The 16,790-nt window shown below is 41.0% G+C and overlaps 1 protein-coding gene across 1 annotated transcript in view; it reads right to left on the bottom strand.

Annotated features, from left to right (window-relative positions):
- Positions 1-7,989: 7,989 nt before the first annotated feature.
- Positions 7,990-16,790, bottom strand: part of FHIP2A (FHF complex subunit HOOK interacting protein 2A) — a 46,600-nt gene continuing 37,799 nt past the window's right edge. Inside the window, exons 15-17 of the mRNA XM_054034556.1 lie at positions 12,693-12,833; positions 10,322-10,425; positions 7,990-10,236 (exon numbers count right to left, since the gene is read on the bottom strand). Of these exons, the coding sequence (XP_053890531.1) occupies positions 10,131-10,236; positions 10,322-10,425; positions 12,693-12,833 (351 nt within the window). The 3' untranslated portion in view covers positions 7,990-10,130. The remainder of the gene's footprint in view (positions 10,237-10,321; positions 10,426-12,692; positions 12,834-16,790) is intronic.

A 16,790-nucleotide genomic window follows, 5' to 3' on the forward strand; every position in this document is an offset into this window, starting at 1 on the left:
TCTGGATATATCTGCTCCAACTCCTTCCCAGGGAGTGACTGCAACCTTTCCTAGCAGCCCCTTCTATTGTAAGCATCCTGGTTTATATAGGCCCCTCTGTTCCTGCACAGGTGAGCTTCCCTCTAATTAGCTGCCTCTTAAGGCTCCCTTGTTTGCAGCCTAATTAGTTGATTGGGCCCACCTGGCCCAATTCAGCTCTTGCAGGACCAGTGTGGGGAGCACACCCCATCACAACCTGTATTACTATCTGAATTAAATAGGTGTTACTTAAATAACAAACCTACCAAAAAAAAAAAAAACAGTTTTGAACAGTTTGACTAAAAATCCTCTCTCTTCTCAGTTATTCAGATTTCACTTTTGTGCCACCTGTGATGTCATAATGCTACTAGTTCAGTCAGCCAGTCACAGTGTTCCAGCAAAAACAAGACATCTATACCAAGTGTAAAACAAGCAGACTAAGAAACTTGCATGAAAAACAAAGCAAAACCCCAAACCTAGACAATATCAACATTTTCTCAGCCATCATAAATAATAATAAAAAAAAAATTAAAACCTCCCAGGCCACTATCCGTTCACAGATTGTTTTAAGGTCATGGGTGGCGCTTTTCTGCCACCTTGATTCTTTCCTCCTCCATTATTTCTGCAGTTGGTCCTTGTCAGAAAGTTGAAACACTACCAAAAGCTCAGAAATGAGTTGGAAACTCCCATTGACTTCATTATAGCCAGGATTCCACCCCAAGAATCTAAGCCAGCTTCACTTCTGGGGATAGGACTTTAGGCCTGCAATTGGATCTGTGTGGGCAGAGCCTAGGACTCTGTGTGCAGGCCCCAAGGTCCGCAGGCATGGATCAGATTACAGCATCAGGCCCTTTTTTGGCATATATTGTCTGTCAGCTCACTGCTTTACTACATTGAAATAGAATTTAACAAGCAGGGTTCGTCACCTGGCTGATTTTTAACTGGCCTGGCTGGTTTTTGTACTGCCTGGCCAGTGAAAAGATTGAATATGCTGGTTTTTTTTCATTTGGGACCAACATTCCTTATAAGCTGCGTGCACACGCAGCCACACAGTGATCTTGTAACTACTGCGTGGCTCCTGCCAGCACTGGGAAGCGGAACAGATCTAAGGCTTATCAGGAGGGAGGGGACGATAGAAAAAAACCCTTACCTCAGCCCTCGAGGGAGCCCCTCCTGAGTCTTGGAGGTGCCAACCCTATTAAAAAGGCAAGGGAACAGGAAGGGTGTCTCAGAAGACAGAAAGATGAAAGTTAGAAAAGTTTCTCATACTTTTACAGGAAGCTTAGAGGGAAACTGAAGCTATGAAAACAAATACAATATTGATGGACATTCCTGCTACCCTGTTTCCCCGAAAATAAGACAGTGTCTTATATTAATTTTTGCTCCCAAAGATGCGCTAGGTCTTATTTTCAGGGGATGTCTTATTTTTCAGAAATGAAAAATGCCTTATTATCGGTGGATGCCTTATTATCGGGGAGGTCTTATTATCGGGGGGATGCCTTATATTACAACAAGAGGCAAAACTGTAAGTAGGCCTTATTTTCGGAGGATGTCTTATTTTCGGGGAAACAGGGTAACAGTGAAAATGAAAGTCTTTGAAAACCCCAGGAAGTAAAAATTCATGACCTAGAAAATAAACTCAAATTAAGAAATACAAACTTGACAGGGGCTTCCTGTGGATACGGAGATGAGGGAGGTAGCAATGGGTTTTCTCAAGAAAAGGATAATGAAGTTTCAGGAGTTGGGTTATTTGTTTCTCTCCTGTAACACATCACAGCATGAAGGACGCCTTGGCAAGGCTAATCAGGCAATAACCCACCCCGCTATCTGTGGAGGGTGCAACTTTTGGAATGAGGTTATTACTCACATGGTTCTTATCTATGGGACTAGAACGTGCTTTACTCAGATTAAAGAGAACTGTTTGGTTTACAAGAGATTTTTCAAGCAGAAGAATCCAGCCCCCGCATTCTGGCAGAATCAATTTAAGTTATTCGGGAACCCATAATTAGCTTGGAATCTTGAGATGTAAGACTGGTTTAGTTCATTTCCCTGCCAATGCAGGCTGGATTTCTGTTGTACATTTAATAGCGCTTTGTCCAGTCTGATTTTAAAATGTGTCAAGTGATGGAATTTCTACCACTCTACTTGGGAGATTGTTCCACTGTTCCACTAACAGATCTCACTGTCAGGAAGTTTTCACTGATACTGAGTCTCAATTTTCATTAATGTCATCCTATTACTCTTTGTTAAACTCCTTTAAATTATGCTAGACAATTCTATTTTTGGTGTTTAACCCTTCAAATATTTGAAGATTTATATGCACCATGCGCTGTAGTCATCATTTAGCCAGGTTAAATATATTTAACCCATCCTCTCCAATCAATCAATCAATCAATCCGGCCTATTTTTTGTTGCTCAAAATAGCCCGGTTCTATTTTGGCATAGACATTTATGAATTATCATGTATAAGGAGAAGGAGAAGACATGAATGTTGTGCAGTTTCATTCTGGTGAACTGGGGATTGAGATACTGTAGGCTGCTGGCATCCACCCATATGAAACACACCGATACAACACTCCATCTCTTCTCCACCTCCCAGAGATTTCCTGGAGTTTGCCTTTAATTATTAATGTAACAAATTTCTAAGTCTGTACTTACAAATATAAGCCTTAACTCCAAAGTGGGCTGATTTGGGGCTCTCTGAAGGACCTTCTTCCCTTTCTTCTAGCTCTTCTATTCCTCAGAGCTGTTTAATGGTAATGAGATCCATCTCATCTGGCTACCAGGGTGAGTCAGCAGATTAGCTCTGTATTTTTCTACGGGGTCCTACAACCTGACACACTGTTACACAGTACTTTGTTAGGGGCCACATCTTGTTGTTTTCAGGAGTTTTAATATTTTTCACTTTGAAAGTGTATTATACCAGGGAAAAAAAACCCATATTTAATTATGATGCCATGGAGCAGAAAGGCAGAAGCAGCAAGATGAGACCACATGTTAACCAAGTTATGAGCCATTAAAAATACCCAATGTCATAGTAGTTGTTCTATAGCAGTATATTGAATTTTATACAGCCAGCAGCATTTCTTGTAAATAATGAACAACAATTCCATGAAACACAGCTCAAAAGAAAGCATCAGTCACATAACACAAAAACCATCCTGCCAAGGGCAGTGGGAATGGGCCCTGCCACTTGGATAGATGGCAAGCTGTAAGATTTCAGTTAGCTGCACCTTTGTATCCTTACAGATCTCTGACTCCAAAGGCAGGGCCAGCCATCTGTCCAAACTTGTAACATTCAGCTTTTCACACTTTCCTTACTTTTGAGACTCCCTAGACGCTTAGGACACCTGAAGGTTCTAATCCACCATATGCTTCATTTGATTTCTGAATTGCACTTCAGCTTTCCTGTTCCAAGTAGTCATTCTTCAAACAAAAAAGCTTCAGCAGAAAAAAGATTCATCAGCACCACATGGTTCTAGCCCAAAGGACACACACAAATTATGTCAGACTCAGTGCTCTGAACATTAATCTACCTTAACCCACTTGCTTCACATTTCAAATCAGCAAAACTCCTTGAGGCTTTGACACCACGAGCGCCGAATGTGTTAAAAGCTTAACAAAACCGATAGGTCCCGCATTAACTATACCTGCACTGAGTTTTATTCAGATTCCATGAAACAGGTTAATATCATTATAGTAGAGGCCGCACTTGGGTGGGCTACTGTGACTTAAAAAAAAAAAAAAAAAAAGAGTATGCAAAGTCTTGAAGCAGAAGATTATTTCATAGTTCATCAAAACTAGAAAGCCTCAATACATCCGTTTAACACTGAAATGCAGGATTGCAATGGAATGTTTTAAGGATGTCAAAGCAACAGCAAATCATGGGAAAGAACTGAGGCTTAAGAAGACAGAAAAAGTTCCCAACTGTCAGGGTGGTTAAACACTGGAATAAGTTGCCTAGGGAGGTTGTGGAATCTCCATCTCTGGAGATATTTAAGAGTAGGTTAGATAAATGTCTATCAGGGATGGTCTAGATAGTATTTGGTCCTGCCATGAGGGCAGGGGATTGGACTCGATGACCTCTCGAGGTCCCTTCCAGTCCTAGAGTCTATGAATCTATGAAAGAGTGTTTTGAAGGAATTTCCTCATTGCTAGAGAAACCAACCATCCCTAAATCGTAAAATCTTTGAATGCCTCATGCACACAGAGAAATTAAATGATTTGGAGGAAATGACAAACCTTCGGCACCTAGGATAAAAAGACTTCACGAGTCCATAAAGAGCTCTATCAAGATACTTCTATGGTAGGTGATGCAAGCATTGCCATCTAACCGCTAACACTGTGAGCATTTACTATTTGTTTTACTGTCGTTCCAGGAGTCCTAGTTATGGAACAGGATCCCATTGTGCTAGGTACTGTACAAACACGGAACAAAGGCAGCTCTCCATCTTGATTGAATAAAAAATAAAGATGGACCTCAAGAAATAAAAGATTTTTTACTAAGCTAATGAAAACTGCAATGCAACTAAAATTGAAAGAGTTTTCAAGGGAAAGTATCAGACAAAGAAATTAAAGCAAAGCGAGAGCCTCTTTCAAACACTGAATGCCACATACATTAGCGTGGAGATGTGTACCACAAACCAACTCGGGTTGTGATTTTGTTAGATCTGAGAAGCTAAACCTGGCCAGACAAGGTTAACAGCACAGTATTCAAGGCTAGAAGGGACCATCACATTATCTAGTTTGGCCTCCTGTATATTACAACCATTAAACTCCACCCAGTTACCCCTGTATTGAGCCAGCAAACTGCATTATATTAAAGTATTACAGCCCTCAGGAGACCAAACTCTTGTGTGCCACAGGCCGAGAATAGAAGGGACTGAGGTGGACCAATGTTGGAGAAGACAAAATGGCAGGGAATTTATTTGGTGAGATATACCACCAAATATGATCCTAGCAGGTGCCACGTGCCCCATACTGCAGAGGAAAGTGAAAAAACCCAAGGTCTCTGCCAAGATGCCCTAGGGAAAAATTCCTTCTTGACCCCCAAAATGCCAATCATTTTCCCCCCGTGCATATGAGCAAGACCCACCAGCCAGGCATCTGAGAAAGATTACTATTCTCTGTACCACTTCAGAACATAAGCCCACCCCATTTGGTATCTCTTCTCCAGCCAAGGCCTTCACTGAAACTTCAGAGGAAGGAAAAAACAAACACACCCCAGCATACATCGGGGAAGCCCGGAATCATAAGATTCAGGAAGTAATGGCAGTGATTCATGTAGGTGACATTTTTGTTTCAGAGTCAATAAACCCGTATTGTGATAGAGAGCATTGTACTCTTGGGGTGGCATGAGACCAGGGTCCAGACCACTTGCAATCTTTAAAGTTCCTAATGGACGTTTCTCAAGAGTAGAGGGCACTAGCTTGTGTTCTGAGTGATTACATTTTGTCTTCTTATTTTACCTCCAGTTTGAGTGGGAGCGAGAATACTGCTTCACTTTGTATCCTAAACAGTAGTGTACTCTGTTCAACATCCAACGTGTTCTACCCCAGATGTGGCTGCAGTGATTATTATATAGTTTGTAGCATGCTTGAAAATCCTTCAGGGTGAAAGACAAGCAAGATCACCATCATCACGTCAATGATTTTGTGCCATTTTCCTCCTCTAAACACGCATACAAAACTTATTTAGAATTCTGAAAAAATAAGTCACTTCATTTAAATTAATTTATTTTTAGAATATCCCTTTTAATCCTGCATGCATTTTTAGCACAAAAATTGAATTTTATCAGAGCCTCCTTTGTAAAAGTTAGTACTTTACGTATAGAAATGTGGCTGTTTCAACAGTTCCTTTGTTGCATATCCCATGTCTGCTAAACCTTGGCAACACTGTCAGTCAGTGACCGACATAAAGTTCAATAAAAAAAGTTTACTGAATATCCTCTGTTTAATGTAAACAAGGCAGGAGGCAAAATAAAAAGTGTATATATAGAGAGTAATTATTTTACCGGGCACAGAAAATATTATTAGTGATCATGGTTGGAAAGCCCTGTATGATATGCATTATCTATGTCTGGATTTATCATACAACCCAAAGTACCACGCAATCTGTAGATTTTACATAGTACTTAATTGTAACATTTCTCTAAGATAAATAATGATGTACTTCATAATTGAATGGTAACTGTGTAGTCATACAGCAATGCATGGTAGGAAATTACCATGTATTTACAAAGCAATTCCATGATTACTTGTGCCCTGTAAAATCAAGTGTAACCAAGTTTACACTAGCAATAGTGTAAGCAAGCTCAGGATTTCAGTCCTTATAGATACATAGGTGATGTACAACCAGACTGAAGCCGAGTATCAAATCACAGCTCCCATATTGCACTAATGAATACATTATACGAACATTACATAGACAAGATTTGAATACTAGGAAGATTACAATCATAATGGAAACAGACTAAGGACAAACTTCTGTTCTAGCAGATGTCGCATGTTGCTTATTACAAAAGTTTCTACATCAGAGTCTAAATCAAATACATACAATAAATGGCAGAAAAATAAAAACGTGTCCTTATTTACAAAAATGTGCATCAGGGTAAAATGCAGTTCGAATTTGCTTACTTAACCAAAATTATCCCAGTATTTTCACCTCAAATATTTCAAAATAATACTCTTAGCCATATTTTTCCAAAGGTGATCAACACCTGCAGTTCCCATTGACACTGGAAAGATTTGCGGGTACTCTGAACTTCTGAGTATCAGGCCATGTTTCTCAGATGTCCACTTGTGGGTAATAAATAACCGCACACACACACACACACACACACACACACACACACACAGGTCAACTCAATGACATGCATAGATTCAATGAGTAAAAATATGGAGTTGAACTAATTTTTACTTTTAAAAATAAAAGTGCATAAAAACCAAGAAACAAAATTAAACTATTTCCATCTCTTATTTAAGAGTCAATCGCTTTTACAAAAATAAAAGTCACTGTCACAAGTTATGGTAATTATTGTAAGCAGCACCTATACAAACCAGAAGGACGCCAGCTTTTCCTAGCATTGCTTCACTTGCTATCAAGACGGATCAGCTTTTTATAATTTGTGGCCTGAATAATATTTGGTTTGTGAAATAATATCACCATGGCTACTAAACACACTGAAGACTGAATGCTAGACAATTACATCTTGAATTTAAGAATATTTATAGTGATATCTTATTGTTCAACTGCAAGCATTAAACAATTGGGCTTCTAGCTAGGTATATCATTTTGTATTTAAAAACTACAGACTCTGCAGTTATCCTTGCATAAACTAACTGATGCAATCCCTTACTGTGTAATTAGCTCCGATAGCAGCAACGGATTAAAAAAAATTAAATGATGTTCATGTCTCCATCTGAGATCCTGCACCTCTGACATGGATTTATAACTATCATATTGTTTGGAATGCTCTAATGTGGATTTTGTTTTTTCTCACTCTCATTTTTCATAGCATTATGTCTGCTACAGTTTACATTGCAGATGGGACTTTAGGAGTATTCTAAAGATCAGAGGGTTTTTTTTTTTAATAAATAATGAAAACAGGATTAAATTTTGCAGCAAGTGTAATTAAACTCAAGCTAAAACCTAAAACAACAAAGGCCTGATTCAGCAAAGCATTTAAGAACATGCATAATTCCACTGTTGTTCAGCACAACACTTAAACACTAGCTTAGCTTCATGAGTTTTCCTAACTCATATTTATTTTAAATGGGTCTTAAGTAAATGCTTAACTTTAAGCTCATGCTTAAGTGCTCTGCAGAACCAGGGCCTAAATTATCAAAAATGTATGCATTAAACATAAATCTACACACATACATACTTTTTTATACTGTGTGTACAGGCAGGTACATTATATTAATGAAGCGTCTCAAAATGGATCATTTGTAGGATACATTACACGGGGGGGGGGGGGGGGGGGGGGGGGATCACTTGCTACTTTCCAAATACCCATGTAAAGAATGGGAATGAAGAGAAAGTACCCCTTCTTAAATTCTATTTTACTAAGCTATTTTGGTGTGAAAACATTGGGCCACATTCAGCAAAGCTGGTGCATATGGCTGTTAAGTCCCAGGTTCCTGCCGCTACCCGCTCTTGAGAACATCTTTCATTCTAGCTGAAGTGCCAGAGTTCCGTTGATGGGAGGACCTGTAGGGAGCTACTGAATCATCTTACTCCTTGGTCACAGCCACTTTTGGGCAATGCTTTTTCTCTTTTGGAGTGGTACTCCACATTTCTATCTGCCTGTAACCCTGTCATGTTCACCAGCAGGACCCTCAACTGGAGTTTATGCTGTGAATAAGTGGGGAATTTAGCCCATTAACTGTGAGAATGTTCAATTTTGTTGGACAAGCCACCTGGTAACTTCAGGAGTTTTTCAAAATCCAGATTCCATAAATGTAAAAAACAAACAGACATCAAAATCATGGAGAGCCAGATTCTGATCCCAGTTACGCTCATGGAAATCAGGAGGAATGCTACTGACTGATTAAATTAGTCCAGATTTACACTGAAATGAGATCAGAAACTGACACTCACTGTCCAACCGGATATTAAAAAAGACAAAGAAATGGAATATGAACATTAAGGGCTCAATCCTGCTTGGTCTGTCTGTGCTATGTGTCAACAGGAAGGTATTCTCCTGTGTAACCAGGCAGGCAGGTCTCTCTCCAGAGATCACCAAGAGTGATATGAAGGTTAAGGAGCACATCCTGCCCTTCCAGCCTGCTAGCGCTTCAATGCCGATGTCAGCAGCAACTGCTAGCTGCAGTCATTCAGGAGGAACAGTAGCAAAGGATGCTAGCGTATCCTTGGCCTGCAATGGAAATTCCTGCTCCGGCCGGTAGAATTCATGTTGCAAAGAATACACTGGGGAAACATCTTTGCATCCCAGTATTGTGAAAACCAGTGGAGAATTTTGGTCCTAAATATTGTATCATCCCTTTTACTGCTGCCCAAAACAGTATCAGTCACTCTTTCGTCTGGACACTATGGTTACGTTCAGACAAGCAATAAAACATTTTAAAAATAACAGAACATTTACACTGCCAATTTTCAAGGCACAAAATATTCTTAAACCAATGTTAAATAGCATTTTAAAAAATACTGGTTTTAGCAACTACTATTAATGACCTGTATAATAGCATCCTTGTAAAACTGACATGGATCAAACAAACTGGAGCTCACATACAAAAATCTAAGGCAAGTCTAGTTACACAGCTGAACTCAGGAGAAATCATTTGGAAAGACAAAGAGCACAGCACTAGAAACATGCATACTTAGGATATGATCGTTGTCTACATACAGGCCCTGATTCACCATGTATAATTTCATTAATATAAGGAATTACATCAATCTAAAACTGGAATAACCCAGTGATGAATCAGAATTCACCAGCCCAGAATTCATTACAATATAAGAAGATTCACAAAAGTAGAATTCATCCCACATGGATCATATCATACTACATATGCATTAGCAGAACTTTTCATCCTCTCTCCAATGTTTTAGATGGTATCACTTGTATCTACACATGCTGCTTTACTCTTTTCCTTTCATATTTTCAACTGAAGAGAAAAAACTTATGACATGAAAACATTAGAGAAATAGTTTGATATTCTAAAAAGCAATAGTGATCACAAAAGACAATTTAAGTATATGAGCCCCAGAGCATATAAAAAATCCTTACCACCTAAAATGTTGTTAAAACAATGGCCTGGTAATCAAAGTTCTGAAGTTTGGGGCTCTTCAGACATTTTTTTCAGCTCTTCAAACAGTGACCGGAAATGTTATGTTTTGTCTGCCCTGAAGTCCCTTTGATTGCATCCTGGGTTCAATGTCCATTTGATTACATTTCCATCAGAGTGCAGCGAGTGCCAAGAAATCATGAACAGTGGCCAAGAACTCACCCTCCACTGCCATCCATAACAACTGTCAAATTATATCAACCCTTTGTTAAGAGACTCTCTCTCTTCTTGTCTGGTCGAGTCAATAGTCTTTTTTAACTGAAACACACTCGATTTTGTAGCCCAGTCACTTCAAGTGGCTGCTTAGGGTGTAGATGAGGCATGGTATTTCACAAAAGCAATCGCTGCTAGCTCTTTACAGAACTCTTCCAGTACAATCACGCCCTCCAGCAACGTCATGTGGTCAATACTGGGAAAGGAAAAAAAAACAGGAGCTAAGAAGAAGCCGCACACGAAAACAGTTTGTGTGGAGGATTTGCAATTTATTTACTTACATGGGCCCTTCAGGCTCCAATCCAAGCAGACGCTTTCTGACCAGCAGAAGTTTGGGAGTGAAATCCGGTATGCGCTGTATTCTCACCATAAGATCTCCAACAACCTGCAAATCACACAGAGGCAAAGTAGTAGTATATGAAGTGAGAGCCAAATAAAGAGACAGCCAATGAGAGTTCAAATAATGATCAATTTACACAGCTGTTAATTCATCTTCACAATTGCCCAACATGGGTGAGGGATATTCAGAATCTTTCTGCCACTGAATCCTCACACTCAGCCTGATCTAGTTTGCCAGCCATCTCCAACATACCCTCATGTTATTTTAGAGTGTCATGGCAACATGGCAGCTTGCCCCTGGGGCTGGAGAGCCTGGGGCTAAGTCAGTGCTCATTACAAGATGAGCCTCAGCTGAGAGGAATCAAATGCTTCCAATAAAAAAGGCAGTAGGAAGCTGCAGGCGGTTGTATAGTTCAGACTTCCCAAGGCAGGAAGTTTGGTTAGTAAACCGAGAAAGCTCAGAAAAGAGGAGACTGTGTGGACCTGGGACTGGTGAGGAGGAGGAGCAGCTACAAGGAGCAAGTTTGTCTCCTTCTAGCCAGATGAAGCCTGTGAGTGACAGCAAAGAGAGCTCAAAGGAAGAGCAGAGCTAGAAGGGGACTGCAGAGTGAAGCTGCAGGGAGAGAGGGTCTCCCAAAGTGACCCCTGAGGAAGGGACAGCCCTTCTGGGAGGAAGGGCTATGCCCAGTTTAAGGGTGGATGGAGATTTCTTATGTGTTTGTTTTGGGCAACTTTGTTAACTTAATTAAAAACCCAGACCCCAAGAAGGGCTCTGACTTTGTTTAGAGAGCCCTGACTAAGGGGAAAGAGGGGCAGGGCACTGCAGAGTCCATGAGGGAGAACTTGGGTGGCAGCCATCACACTACAGTCATCTTCACATAACACGATGCCTCTGCTGGGTGGAGGAACTGAACTTGGGGATCTCTGAATCTAAAATCATGTGCCTTTGGGTTGTACAGACTCAAACCAATTTGTAACCTAGTCACTAGACAGTGTTAGAGCATAAGAACTAAAAACATTAGTAGGACTTAGAGATGTGTGAACAGTTGATGAACAGAGACTTGAAGTCCCAATAACTGTAGGCCCAATTCACTGCTCTATGAATGGCTCTACAGTTATATTAGTGGTGAATTTGGCTCCCTAAATATTGGTATAGGAAACTAGCCAATAGCTTATTGGCTTTAGCGACTGCAGAAGGGGTGATAGACAGCATCTTGTGCAAAAACCCAGTTCGAGCAGCTTACGTTGGTGTTTGACCACGCAACAGTGGCTTAAATCAAATCAAATAAAAGAAGCCAGAGGCCATAAACGCAACATAAACAAGTCAAAAAGCCCTTGGCTCTCAGGGCTCCTATCTCCCTCTACCTCCCTTGTGCTTCCAGGGGGTTCTAAATCTCTCAGCAGTATCATGATGCTAGCTCCTCTGGCAGAGAGTCGTTGCTCCCTAGACATCTCAAGCTCTTCTGCCCCAGCTCCTTTTCATCCTCTTCCTCTTTCTTTATATGTGGGCTTGCAGTGATTAGCTACAGCCATTGGGGACCAGGTCTTTTCATAATTGACATTTCTCAGAGGATCCCCGGTGGAGCTGGTTTTGCTGTCTGCAGGCAGGAAGGGTTCTTAACATGTTCCTGCCCGTATTTTGTGTGTGGTTTGCAGACCTCATCATACCCGGTATCAGAGGGAGAGATGAGATCAGAGGGAGATATGGGAGACTGGAGGTAAGTATAGCAATTTTATAGTGGACATAGATCGGCAGTAGGGTTACAGGTAGGACAGGATGAATGAATCAGGCTTGAAGGGGAGATGATGATATGCTGTAGCATTCCATCCAAAAGCACGGCATGTTCAGGAGTGTAATTGACTTGTGCCTCAATAAAACCAGCTCTTTCACAATCCAGTTCTAGTGCAGACATATGCCCGTACTTATGGCATTACAGGACACTGCCATGTCAATGATTCCAACAGGACCCATTCAGAATTAAAACAACTTTATTTCAGGATTAAGGGCAAAACCTTGAAAGAAATCATTTACATCCACAGCTTTGAAACTCAGCAAACATGGCAAGTAAAAGAATTTCAGAGACCAATGGAGAGTAAATGGATTTACTGAAAAGTGTATTCTCCAGTGTTATTTGGTATGAAAATCCATATTCAGTGCTTTTTTTTTTTTTTTTTTTTTTTTAAAGTATTTTCCTTTCAACAGACCAGTTGCCATACTAAAGCCAAAATTACCCTCCTTTAGCATTCATTACAAAGCTATTAAGTTTATCATCATTGTAGCCACATATAAATGTTAGTTGGTCGTTTACTCACCCTGACAATAACGGAAAAGAGAGATCGACAGCCTGAAGCCAGATTTACATAGGGATCCAAAAGGTATTCGTGGATGTGTGGATGGGGAAACAGGGAGAGTTTGGACAACACTGATGTAACTTGTAAATTTACATCGTATGGCTGCGAACAGACAAGAGGACATTATTTGTTATTTTCATTACGACTCCCTCTTCATCTACCCCATGCTTATGCAGCTACTTTCCTTTAAATCATGGGTAGCAAGTCAGACCCAAATCCTCCCATCCCCACAACAGCCTCACAACTGAGGTGTATCAGCCCTGGACTTTCCCGCTCTTGCAAGCTGCATCATTACCTAATGTATCAGATGCAGGAGATGAGGCTGGCTACCGAAGTGTAATGGACTGAAAGTAGCTACGCCCTAGCTGCAGTATATACATGCTCTCGAGATCTGATCACTAATAAATTGTCATAACAGACGAAACTGAGCAACAGATTACATGGTAATGGGAGCCATATAAAGACCTAAGATAGGTAGATAAATGACTAAACTAAAATTTTCCTCACAATAATAAACAAATGATCAGTGTCAAAAAGATTTCTAAATAAAAGAAACAATAGGGTAGGAATGTGACCAGTTAGCAATGGCTACTACTCAGGCTCTTTGCTATTGAACGGGAAGTCTAGAATTGCCAACGTTTACACGTGTTTTCATTGTGTGACTTCACACTTGAAAATCCTTTTTTAATTGTTTTTATTTGCTATGGGGATCTTTATAGCTTGCCAAGGTAGAATCATGCTGCAGTGGGAAAACCCCCCAGAACGAACGGCTGCGGAGTTACCACTTATAGAAGTACTGTTGGCATTAACTGTGTATCAGACCATCAAAGTGGTTGAGAAACCCACCAGAAAATCTCTGATCACCGCCAGAATGATATGGCGTGAGGGTGTTTGCCAGCTGCCCCACAGTTAGTGAGAATTCTCCGGAAACTCAGGAGACAACTAACAATAACCATGTGCTGAGGTAGCAATTACAGAGGGTGTTTATAGAAGCTGTTGCTGTCAAAACTAGAGGGAGTATTGTGATACTTGGGCCTGCAAATGTACCCTACTTGTGAGCTCAACTGTACAAAGTGAGTGACAGTTCATAAAATGCCACAATAACCTATAACAACAAATATTGATGGGAAAAGGTATAAAAACAAGACAAATTCAATTAGACCAAACAAAAAGGCTTTCTGATATAACTCAAGAACTGTATTAAGATCATAAGTGATAAACAAAAGCAATGAGAGATCAGAAATCAATAACCAAAATTGTTGTGTCAGAAATTAGGCCTAATATGTGGACAAAAGAATAAGGGGATGGGCCATTCTACTCTCATCACTCCCCTTCGCTGCTGTTCAAGAGACTTTAGGGATAAAAACTAGCTACTGGAGCAAGCTTTACCATCATGGCTACCATCCCCACCATCTCCTGGGAGCATGGACCTTCACCCTAATCCTGACCAAACCCAGTCAGAGAGGGAGCCAGATGACATCGTCACCTGCTCCAGCTCAATCCCGAATACTACTTGGGGCATGAGACCTTGTCACGCCCCACCCTCTCCAGTGTCTTCTTTTCCTTCCCCACACTTCTCCTTTTGCCTTCTGTCTAATAAGACTCTGGCTCAGCCAGCCAAGACTGCATATTTTGCAACAGTGTTGTAAGCCTGTGAGCAGAAACAGGCAGCTAAAAGCAATGCCCTACCTAAACATATCTATGCTGATACAAGTTTGCCAGGTCTCCCGGTGGCTGATAAGACCATGTGCTGGGCCTGTGTTTGTCCAGCAGTGAGACTGCAAGTGAGAGTCAACAGCAGAGACAGAAACTGCATTTTTTTTCTTTGCTGCATCATTAATAAAAGGTTAAAAGGATGTTTAATGGAGAGTTTTCCATGGTTCTAAGCAGGCTGAGGTCTCTGTATACCAAATCTTGTTGAACGCCGTTTAATGTTGGACAGTTTCAGATCAGATTAACACCTTTGACTCTCTGGACCCATTTGTTCCATCAAAATGAATACGACTGTATGAAAAACAGGAAGAAGGAACCTAGAGGTGCAAAGAGGAGTTCTGTTACAGCAAAATTAATGGTGGTGTGTGGTTGTAGCTTAATAAAAAGCAGGACTGTTTAGTGGAGAATTAGGAGGCTTTTCCTCGCTCACTTTTAGGAGCCAACCTTCTGGAAGTATTGAGCACCCTCAGCTTTCACTGAAGCCAATGGCAGGTATGGGCACTTAGCACCTTGCAGAATTGATCTCTAATATTTTGGGTTAATTTACATCTTTAGTAACAGATTTAGATTCTGTTTCAGAGTGTGTGCGCGTGTGCCTACATATTGTGACAAAGCTCTGATCTTGTCTCCGTGGGTCCCGCGTTTCCTGGCGGATTTCGCTAGCCTCAGAGGCTCAGTGTGCCCCTCCATGTAGCCCTTCTCTCGCTCTAGAGGCAAGGGTCACAGCCTACTGAGCCATTTTCATCATCAGCCAGCAAGGGAGGTGAGAAGCTATCCTCCCTTGTACAGTCTCTGTTATCTCCCAGTCTCTGTGATTAATCGGGTGGGTGGAGGGGGGAAGGGGGAAGCCCGGGCCCGCCCTCTACCCAGGGACCCTAATAGTATCAGCTATGGTAGCTGACTTTTTAGAAACAGGACACATACAATTTCCTAGGCCGCTTCCCCACAGCAGCTTCACCCTTACTTCAGGGCCTCCTTCCTTGTGCCTGATATGGTTTACACTGCTCAGTCTCTCCAACAGCGTGGCCTCCTCCTACAGCTCCTGACACCCCACCCACCCCCGACTAACTGGGAGGCTTTTAACTAGTTTCAGCCAGCCCCTGATTGGCTTCAGATGTCCCAATCAACCTAGCTGTCCTCCCTGCCTTCTGGAAAGATCTTAAGGCCCCCGATGTCTTAATTGACCTGGAGTAGCTGCCATTTGCTTATCTTGGTATCAGGGATTTGTTTAGCCTGTGGCTAATATATCTGTCTCCCACTACTTTACTATAGCCATCTGGCCTTGCCCCATCACAATGCAGAATTTAAATATCTGATACCATTCAATGTTCGTGCATTTAAATACTCTTCTCTGGAAGGTGGTGTTTTTGGGTTTTGGTTTTTGTTTTTTAAATCACACATACGGTTTGAAGTCTCAGAATTCTCTCTAAAACTTGTTTAACATATAGATGTGCATCTTAGACAGCATCCTCCAACAAATACACGCCATTATCAGCATTTTGCATTCTAGTGGGCATCTTTCAGCCTGAATTTTAGATAAACACTTTAAAATCACTGTCATCTGTTGAAATCACAAGTCAGCTATCATACCTATGGCCCCATTTCTAACTTAAGGGAGAGATGATTTTATATGTAATGCAAATGATAAATAATAATAAGCGTGCAATGGGAATTATTTTTCTACCTCAGCCTCCATCTGTAAAATGTTGATAATGATACTTGGCCAACTTTGTAAACAGCTGCAAGATCTCTTGGTGAAAAGTGCTATAAAAGAGCAAGGTCTTATGATTAATATTATTTGGAGGATTGCTGCACCTGCATGGAGCGCTGTTGATTTCAATGCCGGATCAGTGCCCAAAATCTTTGTAATTCAAGCTCAGCCTTGGGTTCAATCAGGTTGAGACTTTCAGGATCCCCAGGTGAGAACACAGTTTATGCCCCATTCTTTGTGAATAGCTGTTAAAGTATCTATTAAAGAAATAGCATAGAATCGCTCTAGAATAAGATTAAAGTGCTGTTGACTTTTCCTCAATGATTACTAACTACATTGACACACACATTAGAAAGACAGGGACAGGAAAATGTGAAATACAAAACCATGTTTACGGCTTGTACTGTATTTATCTTCCTTCACTTTTATTCTGTAGTAGGAAGAACACCCACAGGTAGCCAGGCCATCTAGTGACAGCACCAAGTACTGCAAGGTGGAGTAGAAGGTTTGGATGTGGGGCTAGGAAACCTCCATGACCAGTCCCACGTGGAGGAAGTATTTTGCGCTGCTTTCTAGTGACCTTTTTACCCCAAACAAACCCTAACCAAATACCAAAGGCAGCACTGTCAAGTACT

Source organism: Malaclemys terrapin, chromosome 7, assembly GCF_027887155.1.
Source record: "Malaclemys terrapin pileata isolate rMalTer1 chromosome 7, rMalTer1.hap1, whole genome shotgun sequence".
In the NCBI taxonomy this organism is placed as follows: domain Eukaryota; kingdom Metazoa; phylum Chordata; order Testudines; family Emydidae; genus Malaclemys; species Malaclemys terrapin.